Source organism: Eretmochelys imbricata, chromosome 15 (genome assembly GCF_965152235.1).
Source record: "Eretmochelys imbricata isolate rEreImb1 chromosome 15, rEreImb1.hap1, whole genome shotgun sequence".
NCBI classification, from domain to species: domain Eukaryota; kingdom Metazoa; phylum Chordata; order Testudines; family Cheloniidae; genus Eretmochelys; species Eretmochelys imbricata.
In genome coordinates, this window is record NC_135586.1 from 12,549,423 (window position 1) to 12,559,612 (window position 10,190).

Here is a 10,190-nt window from a genome sequence, read left to right on the forward strand (position 1 = left end):
GCATTCACTATGTTGCTATGACTTTTGAGGGTATATCCCATGGTTCTTTGTGCTGCAGTAAGCTGAGAAACCCTATGATTCTTTCCTAGTGAGTCGTGGTAGAATTTCTGTCTTGGGCACATGGGAGAAATTGTGGGAAGCCACTGGAGGTGTGTCAGTGCAGGAGTGATTTAGCCTGCATCTTTACAGCAAAGTGGACAAGTTACCAGCCCAAGTGGAAGCAGCACAGGAGCTCTCGCCTATACAGCCAGTCAGCCTGAGCCCTGGTCTACACTAGGACTTTAGGTCGAATTTAGCAGCGTTAAATCGCTGTAAACCTGCACCTGTCCACACGATGAAGCCCTTTATTTCGACTTAAAGGGCTCTTAAAATCGATTTCCTTACTCCACCCCTGACAAGTGGATTAGTGCTTAAATCGGCCTTGCCGGGTCGAATTTGGGGTACTGTGGACACAATTCGACAGTATTGGCCTCCGGGAGCTATCCCATAGTGCTCCATTGTGACTGCTCTGGACAGTACTCTCAACTCAGATGCACGATTGTTTGCTGTTGCTCTGACGCAGGGAGGGGCGACTGACGACACGGCTTACAGGGTTGGCTTACAGGGAGCTAAAATCAACAAAGGGGGTGGCTTTACATCAAGGAGTATTTCAGGCAGGACTTCATGAAGGGTTCCAATAAGAAATGGTGCACCTAAGTTATTGTTCTTATTGGAACAAGGAGGTTAATCTGGCCTCTGATTGATACATGGCTAGATTTACCTCGCTGCACCTTCTCTGTGAGTGACTGCAGTGTGACCTAGAGGAATGAGTCCCCTAGACGGGGGAAAGGGGGGTGTTTGCAAATGAGTACAAAACAAATCTGGTCTATTTCTTGTTTTGATACACTCCATCTATCTTTTACATCTTTGGCTGGCAGCAGACGGTGCAGAAGGACTGCTAGCCATCCTCATCTCTTGCCTGCCCGGCAGAAGATGATGCAATAGGACTGCTAGCAATCCGTATCACCTGCCTGCTCACCATAAGATGGTTCAATAGGACTGACTGCAGGACTAAAGAGAATGACTTGATCAAGTCACTCTAAATTTAGTCCCTGCGCCCATGTCTGCCCAGGCACTCCTGATCGACCTCACACAGGCGACCAGGAGCACCTCGGACATGACGATGACGGCTACCAGTCCTATTGCACTGTCTGCTGCCACAAGGCAATGGGTTGCTGCTGCTGTGTAGCAATGCAGTACCGCATCTGCCAGCACCCAGGAGACATACGGTGACAGTGAGCTGAGCGGGCTCCATGCTTGCCGTGGTATGGCGCCTGCACAGGTAACTCAGGAAAAAAGGCGCGAAACGATTGTCTGCCCTTGCTTTCACGGAGGGAGGGAGGGAATGGGGGCCTGATGATATGTACCCGGAACCACCTGCGATAATATTTTAGCCCCATCAGGCATTGGGATCTCAACCCAGAATTCCAATCGGCAGCGGAGACTGCGGGAACTGTGGGATAGCTACCCACAGTGCAATGTTCCGGAAGTCGACTCTAGCCTCGGTACTGTGGAAGCACTCCGCCGAGTTAATGCACTTAATGCACTTAGAGCATTTTCTGTGGGGACACACACACTCGAATATATAAAACCGATTTCTATAAATTCGACCTAATTTCATAGTGTAGACATACCCTGAGTGTAAAGCGCTACCAGACCCAGGGGAGAGGCTTTTGTGTGAATGGAAGGGGGGTGAGGGGCAACACCTGAATAAGAGCCCAAATTAACTGCTGTGAAGACATACCTTAGAAGGGTTTCACAGGAGCAAACCAAAATATAGTTGGCCAGTTTTATTCTGTTCTTTAATTTTATATCATTATAAATGGTGAGAACATGACAGGCAAAAGTAAACACAAATTATAATTCAGAAATAAGAGAAGAAAGAAAAGAATAACCTAATGCATTGTCGTGTTCAATATAGGCTTGAACAAAAGGATAAGTTATAAAAGTCAAAGAAGCTTGTACTTTGATTATCTATTCAGAAATCCAAAAGAAGTCTGAGATTCTGAACTGCTTTCTCTTGGGGTAGATGTAACCCACCAATATTCAGTTGTAACCTCAGCATTTGTCCTATGGGAACCACCATCTTCTCTGTTTTTTCTGGCCTCATTCTGAGTCTCAGCCAACCCATTTGCTACAGATCCTTGTATTGGCCTGACATTGGAGCTGAGTGTTAGCGGCTGCTTCATGACGGTGGCTAGTGGTTGCTATCGCTCACTTTGATTGCCCTCACTGAGCAGTGCAGAACTTTAGAGGTGTCTGATGCACTTGATCTTGTGGCCAATCCTTTGATCCTGTTGAAGATATTTGCATTTTTAATAAGATTTTTCTTCCTGCTATCTCAACGTTTTATACTTCGGTCCTGCACTGAAGAGCTAATGCTGTGAACTCTCTCAGTTGCTTTGAAACACACTGCGATGTTACTGTTAGCATTTACTTGATTGTAGGCTAGATGGGAGAGGGAAACAAAGCCCTTCTTTAAATGCAAATAGTTTTAATAATTAGCCAGCACAGTAGTACATTATGAAAAGCCTATGAAAGTTACCTGGGTTCCTGTTTGTCTATGTGAAAGTTTTCCTGTGAGGGAAAGGGTAACTAAAGGATAGAGCTACAGTTTCCCTGTGGCTTCACTGTGGCTTTTTGAGTTAAATGAGGGCACAGTTGGGTGAAAAAATAGAGGAAGTAATCCTGAGTTTCTCACAGGAAAGAACATGTGAAGTTCTATACTTATTTGCTCATGGCATTCTATGTTGTTTATTATCATTTATTTATTTATTTAAGCCCACCATGACTTGGGATATTTTTATGGCTCGAGTTATTTGGCTGCACCAGATGGCAGTCGGACACCTGGACTGTCTCGCACACAGGATGGGCTTTTGGTGGCTGAGGTGGATCTAAACCTTTGCAGGCAAGTTGGTGACAAATGGAGTTTTAAGGTAAGTCCTTATTCTCTAAAGAAACCTGGCCAGTTTGCTAACTTTTATGAATGGGCCTTACATGTTAGTTTTTGTGGAATTTAAGCTGTTGCTAAAAATGAAACCTAGTCCTTATGATTCTGAAGATCACACTCAGAAGGTAAGTGGTGGATTGCTCACTTCCTGAGCCTGCAGACAGCCTGAAACCAGACATGAGAACTCTCCTCATTCATCTCTGAAGCCTCTTGCTCTGTTTCACTTTGGAAGGGAATTAAGCTAAATGGAATTTAGGCCACTTTAATTCTGAATGAGAGCATCCACACGGGCGTGTGCTGTGATTTACGTAATATAACACACCTTTAGTTAATTTAGATTAACTTTCCTGAGGGTATGTTTATACAGCAATCGTAGGTGCCGACGGGTGCTCGACCCTGCCCCGCCTCCACCCCTGCACCGCCCCCATTCCAACCCCTTCCCCAACTCCGCCCCCTCCCTGTCCCTATTCCAACCCCTTCCCCAAATCCCCACCTCTTCCCCACCTCCTCCCCTGAGTGCGCCACGTTCCCGCTTCTCCCTCCCGGAGCTTGTTACGCCGTGAAACAGTTGTTTTGCGGCGGTAAAAGCTGGGAGGTAGGTGGACAAGCTGGGACGCAGCGTGCTCAGAGGAGAAGGCACAGGTAGAGGTAATGTGAGGCAGCGGGCAGGGAGGGGAGCTTGGCTGCCGGTGGGTGCAGAGCAACCAATAATTTTTCCCTGTGGGTGCTCCAGCCCCAGAGCACCCTTGGAGTTGGCGCCTATGACTGCAATTAAAAACTCACAGCTAGCCCATGCCAGCTGACTTGGGCTCGTGGGGCTCAGGCTAAGGGTTTAATTGTGGTGTAGATGTTTGGTTTCAGGTTGCAGCCCAAACTCTGGGACCCTCCCACCTCGCAGAGTCCTAGAGCCCGGGCTCCAGCCTGAGCCTGAATGTCTATAGAGCAATTTTTCAGCCCTGGAGCTTGAGCCCCGAGAGGCCGAGTCTTCTGACCAGAGCCAGCCACAGGTTTATTTGCTGTGTAGACATACCCAGAGAGTTCACATGTAGTCAAGCACTTAGTTTTAATCCTCAGAACTGCTATAGGTCTGGAATTTCTATTAACCTTCCTCCTGAACCCAATATGCACTTCGACTCCTGGCAACAAGTAGGATAAACCCTCTAGCTCAGAGGTGGGCAAACTACAGCCCACAGGCCACATCTGGCCTGCGGGACTGTCTTGCCCGGCCTCTGAGCTCCCGGCTGGGGAGGCTAGCCCCCAGACCCTCCCCTGCTGTCCCCCCTCCCCCGCAGCCTCAGTGTGCTGCGCCACCAGCACTCTGGCCCACTGCTCCTGCTGGGCGGCGTGGCTGGCTCTGGCGGGGCTGCGAGCTCCTGTTGCTCTGAGCAGCGTGGTAATGGGGGAGGGTTGGATAAGGGGCAGGAGGTCCTGGGGGAGCAGTCAGGGGACAGGGGGCGGTTGGATGGGGCGGAGGTTCTGGGAGGTGGTCAGGGAGCTGGGGGCTTTGGATGGGGGTGTGGTCCCGGGGGGCAGTTAGGGGCGGGGGTGTGGATAGTGGGTGGGGGGGTTGGATGGGTGTGGGAGTCCCAGGGGGCCTATCTGGGAGCGGGGGTGTGGATAGGGGGCTGGGCAGTCAGGGAGCGGGGGGGTTGGATGGGGGTGGGATCCCGGGGGGTGGTTACGAGCGGGGTTCCCAGGAGGGGTGGTCAGGGGACAAGGAGCAGGGGGGTTGGATGGATTCTGAGGGGAGCAGTCAGGGGAGGGGGTGGGGGTGGGGGCCGGGGCCAGGCTGTTTGGGGAGACACAACTTTCCCTACCTGACCCTCCATACAGTTTCACAATGCCGATGTGGCCCTCAGGCCAAAAAGTTTGCCCACCCCTGCGCTAGCTAGTGACCTTTACAATCTATCATCCTCTTCCTGCTTGAGTTCTTCAGTTATACCATATTCCAGTGTTTAAAATCAGACATGGTAACAAAGAATTTTATGTCTTTATCTATACAAAAACACATCCAACTTCCTTGCGTTTTGCTCTTGCATACACTTGTGACATATGGTCTTATGTGTTCTGTGACACACTGGACCTAAAGTCTGTGGAAAGGACTCCTGGTGGCTGTGGTATACTGCTACTAAGTTTTACATCCTGAGTAAAATGAGGGGTCATTTCAGCAGAATGTAGATCCTGGTCATCAGAGAATACAAACGGCCACCTCAGCTGCAACAGCACATTTTAGATGTATTCAAATGTGGACATTTTTTTTGCTGTGTGAAAATGAGTAGTACAATCAGTACAATATCCCTTGTGCTGTTTTTATATTTGGTTGTTTATTTTATGCTGCCCCCATGTCTTCTGTTTCCAGTGTGCTGCAGTTTTGTATTGATAGTGCAAACCGGCATTGCTGGAAGTTTTGGAAACTGAGTAGAGGACAACTGGGACTTTTGACAACCAGAAAGGAGTAGGATGCAGTTTAAATTTTTGTCATTTGATGGAGATGCATATCCCCTTTCTACTTGTGAGCAGCCAGAGGTGGCTTGACATTTGGGGGTGATGGGCATGACCTTCTTGTTCCCCACCCAGACAACCCTTGACAGCAACCACATATCCCCATAACCTGCTCCAGGATCTGCCCCTGCATCCAGCAACAATGGATAAGGACATTAACTGTATGTTTCTTCTAAAATTATCAGCAGTGAAATAATTAACCATTATCCTCATTACATTTCAGAATTCACTCTATTGCTGTGAGAGGAGCAAGTTCACTCCCCTCAAAGCTAATGTTTCAGGCTGCTTGCACACTCAGGAAGACAACAGTATCAGGTCACATTTAGAAAGCTTTTTTCACAAGTATAATGGCTATAAACTAACTAGGGTTTTGCTCTGAAAAGTGACTGTAAAAGAGCAGCATGGAATTCATGTTTTATATGGATATCTTTCACACACACACACACACACACTGAAAGTTAAGATGGGTTCTTCCCTTACTCTGCATCACCAGGTGATCATGCTACCACAATGGGAGCTGTATAAGTTCCTACATAAATACAGGTTCTGCAGCCCAAATGCTACAGTGACACTTGTGCAAACCCACTGAAAGCAGTGGGGTTTTCAGGTGTTACTGGGAGCATCGTGTGAAGACTTCTCACTTGTGTAGTTCCACTGCCTTCATTGAGTGTACATTGGTGTAACTGGAATTCAGTATATAATTCAGTATATAATTCTGTTAGTGCACAGCAAAGAGACTCCAGCTCTCCCACTCACCTGTGTTATCTCTGCAAAAGTAACACAGGTAAAAAAAAGCTGTAAGAATTTATTTTTTGTCCCTAGTTAGCAAATGTGAATCTGAACACACACACAGGGAGTACACATGCTGAGTAAGATGGTGCCAATTTTACATAGTCACTTTGCAGCATAGAACTCCATTTGTAATGTTATTTTAAATGAGAGTTTAGCTTTTGCAAGAAACTGCTTGTGCAGGGCATTGGTAATTTTTGAAGAATGATGGAATTAAGACCTTACTGTTCTTGGTAGTTAATGTTCCTTTTTAAAAAAGTAATGTAAATCAATATTTTTCTATTGAAATTCCTTCCACTGATCATCTGTAATCCTCCTGGGTAGCAGGGAGGAGAAAGGAGCAGCTAATGGGAAGTTACTGAAATAGGCTACAAACTCTGCTTTTCTTTTCCAGATGACTGGAAGATACGAGATGTATGCAGAGGAACTCATGAAGGCTGTCCAGCTTAACTTTGCACCCAATATTATTAAAGAATAACTGTGGCGGTGTCCTCTGGTAGGAGAGCTCTCACACCAAGATGATAGCACGTTATTTATAAAACAAAAGTGATCTATGTATGTTAGTCTGCAAAAGTCTCCACCTTCTATTATCTTACAGTTGGTATTGCAACTGAAACTTGGCTGCTAGTCAAAGTGAAAAGTGACTGCTAGTCAAAAGTTACTATACATTTTTATAAAGCACTTACTGCAAAGTGATGAACAAATGATAGAGGGCAGGGTGAGGAACTCACCTGGTCAGATTTAGCTTAAATTCTGAAATGTGCATTATACTGTATGAGGTGTTGGTGAAAAGGTGATATAGCATAAGCAAAACCAGTCTGGCCCTGTGGAAATGCTAGTGCGCTTTCCCTACATGCTTTGTTGCAGTGGGATAAAAATGTCAATGCTTAAAGGCTTTGTCTGAGACCTTCTGACACATGTAGTCTCCTTTTCTTTGGACGCTGAATCAGTCATATGGTTCAGAAGAGTATCAGGAATACAAGCACTGGCTCTTGATACTTCCCAAAAGGAAGCGCTAGATAAGGAACTGACTGTATTTCCCCTCACTTCACATGATAACTTTACATTGTCACAAGTAGCTGAACGCTCCTGCTGTCACACAGGTCTAATTTGTTAAGTCATGTTTATGAAAAAAGCCAAAAATGGCTCTAAACAAAAACTGCCATTCAGCTATTCTTGTAGCTCTTTCCGTTCCTTCACATTGACGCAGACATTGTAAGCTTCAGAGTGATGTTTGGGGTTAGTGTGCCTGCTGGTTTTGTCTATTTGTGCGTGGATTGTGTCGTGCTGGGAGAGTTGTGTAGATTTCTCCAGGCTGGGAATGAGGAGGGTGGCTGCAGTGAGAGGCTATGTGTGTTTGGGATTCTTGTGTGTGGGTTACATTGTGTTGAGAGATTTTTATTGATTTTTGTGTCTGTGGCAGTTGGGCCAGGTAATCCAGCATTTGTGCAGTTTCCTTAGTACAGCCAATGAAATTATTGCATGCAAATTAGCTGTAGAATAAGGTTGGTTGGTTGCGTTACCTCTGATATCACAATGGTCTCGAACTCTTGGCATAGAGATGCATGCCTTACTATAGCTGTGCACCACACAGGTGTAATACGTAAGGTCAAAATGGCTGAGAACTTAAAAATTGGATGGTAGTAGGCCATGAAACCCAGTGATGATGGAACCTGGTGATATTCTAAACAAACAGAGCTTTCAAGCCATGCTTGGACCTGCTGCCATTGCTTCACACTGACTCAACAGACATTTTAGGCTTCAGAGTGCCATTCCTAGAATCTTCTTATATGGATGCTGCCACACTACATATTTCAGCTTGGGGACATTGTACCTCTTAGGTTATTTATCTTGCTGGGGAGGTAATGCCCTTAGCCTTGCTGTTCCACCATCTGACTCCTTAGAGCCGGGGTGCCAAACATATGGCCCATAGTCCTACACATCCCACCAGAGCATTCATAAGGCCCACAGCGGGACTCAGGCTGTCAGCCCTGGGTGGCAGGACTCCCAGTGTTACCTGAAATCTTATTAAAATATGTAGAATCTGTTTGGCCCACACAAGGTTGTCTTAGATTTCTGTGGCCTTCTAGTATAATAAGGTTGGGCAGCACTGCCTTAGAGAATTGGTGTATCTAAATTGGTGGTTTAAAAAAATGAACTGCATGTCCCATGTACTAGTTTTACAGAGGAAAATACAGAAGGAAAATGTCTGGCCAAAAACGGAGTGGCTGAAGTTAGGTCAGTGCTCAAATAAGGATTTAGGAGCCTAATTTTTAGCAACCATTTTTAACTCTCTCGTGAAGAAAGATTTAAAATGAAATGTGTATGGTTTGGCTTGGCTTAGTGAAGATGAAAGGGACCTGGGGGCTATAGAAAAACCTTTGAGTGAGCCAAGGGTCTAAAAGTATATAGGGCCTGGTCTACAGTACGCGGTTCTTTTGGAATTAGCCAAATTACCTCGAAATAAAACTGATTCCATCCACACGACCAAACCAGTTTTTTCGATTTAAAGGGCTCTTTACTCCAATTTCTGTACTCTACCTCGGCAAGTGGAGTAACACTAAGATGGAATAAAAATGAGAAAAAGATTTGTTTGTAGCACTCCCAATAAAAAAATGTCAGGGTATCATTTTCTTAAGAGAATTGGTGGAAGTTCCCTTGTTTGGGACACTTATGACAAGTGATCAGTAAACAGTGTGAGAAAGTAATCCCACAACAGCAGGGGGTAGCACTGGGTACTTTGTAGACCTTTTCCAGTGCTAAAACCAAATTGGTCTGTAACACCAGAGTAACTCCCATTGAAATCAAAGCCATTATTCTGTTTTATACTGATAAAATTTAGTTCAGAATCTAGCCTCTAATATCCAATTTGTATCTTAACCAGCTTAATGCTCTGCAATTTTAAAAATGTCAGTCAAGCAGGATTAAATGCTACACATTCTATTAGGGCGTTACTCTAAACTCCATGAAGCTATTATGAACGTTGCTTTCTAGAGAATTGATTAGTTTGGCCGTGAAGGACAGAGACAGCTTTGTAGCGAGACATCTTTTTATATTACAGCCAAGCCAAACAGAACTCTAACAGTGTTCAGTACTTTGTAATGGAATGTATTACTATTGCAGACTTCCATAGTACTTCAGGATTTTGTTGTCTTATTTTCCTGTAGCCAGTTTTTAAATACAGGCAACTAAAGCTTCTAAGCAGGGCCCCAAATGACATTAAGGAAAAAAAAATGAAGGCGGTTGCCTAGGAAGTTTTTTCTGTAGTATAGGCAAGTAGCTTCCAACCTTCAGTCCGGTGACTGTCCCACCAGAAATACAGCCATTGCATGATGCATGGGTATAACAAATGCTAGAGGAATTCATTCAGTATCACGTGCAGGAACAGACCATGTGATGTGAGTGGGGAAAAGGGGGTGAGGGTGGGGGGGTCAGTAGAGAGAAAGAAATGTAATATTTTAAAGTTTTGTTCGTAACATGCATTGTCTGCTCACTTTTAATTTCCTGTCTCTCCCCGTGTCACCCCCACATTAAGCACTTAATCCAAGCAGCACAAGAAAGCAGGGAACCCCAGCTCTGTGGTAAAACTAACTGCCTGAAATGCTTGTAAGCAGCAGGACTTGTTCTCTCTCTCCAGTGGGGTATTTTTGCCTATCTTCTGTTATCTCTCTGTATAGCACCACCACCAGGTTGAGATTTGGCCATATTTATTTTTTATACAATTTAACTGTAGAGTCTGGGATTTAATTGCTTTCCTTCTATTGTTTTGTATTATAAAGCATTTAATACAGCCCACCTAGAACCAGATAGTGGCTCCAAACAGGACGTGACTACTAGTTGGGAATCACTGGTGCAGATAAGGCTTCTGTGTATTGATCCCATTAAAAGTATGTAAACACTAGCAAATGAA

General features: G+C 45.2%; 1 protein-coding gene across 2 annotated transcripts in view; it reads left to right on the forward strand.

The window, feature by feature from the left end:
• Positions 1 to 9,687, forward strand: part of UPB1 (beta-ureidopropionase 1) — a 34,994-nt gene extending 25,307 nt beyond the window's left edge. The window contains exons 9-10 of one of the 2 annotated variants that reach the window (XM_077835203.1): positions 2,821 to 2,975; positions 6,675 to 9,687. In XM_077835203.1, coding sequence (XP_077691329.1) covers positions 2,821 to 2,975; positions 6,675 to 6,758 — 239 coding nt within the window. In that variant the 3' untranslated portion in view covers positions 6,759 to 9,687. Of the gene's footprint in view, positions 1 to 2,820; positions 2,976 to 6,674 lie in introns of those variants that run through there. The other variant, XM_077835204.1, reaches the window with a different exon arrangement.
• The last annotated feature ends 503 nt before the right edge of the window (positions 9,688 to 10,190 follow it).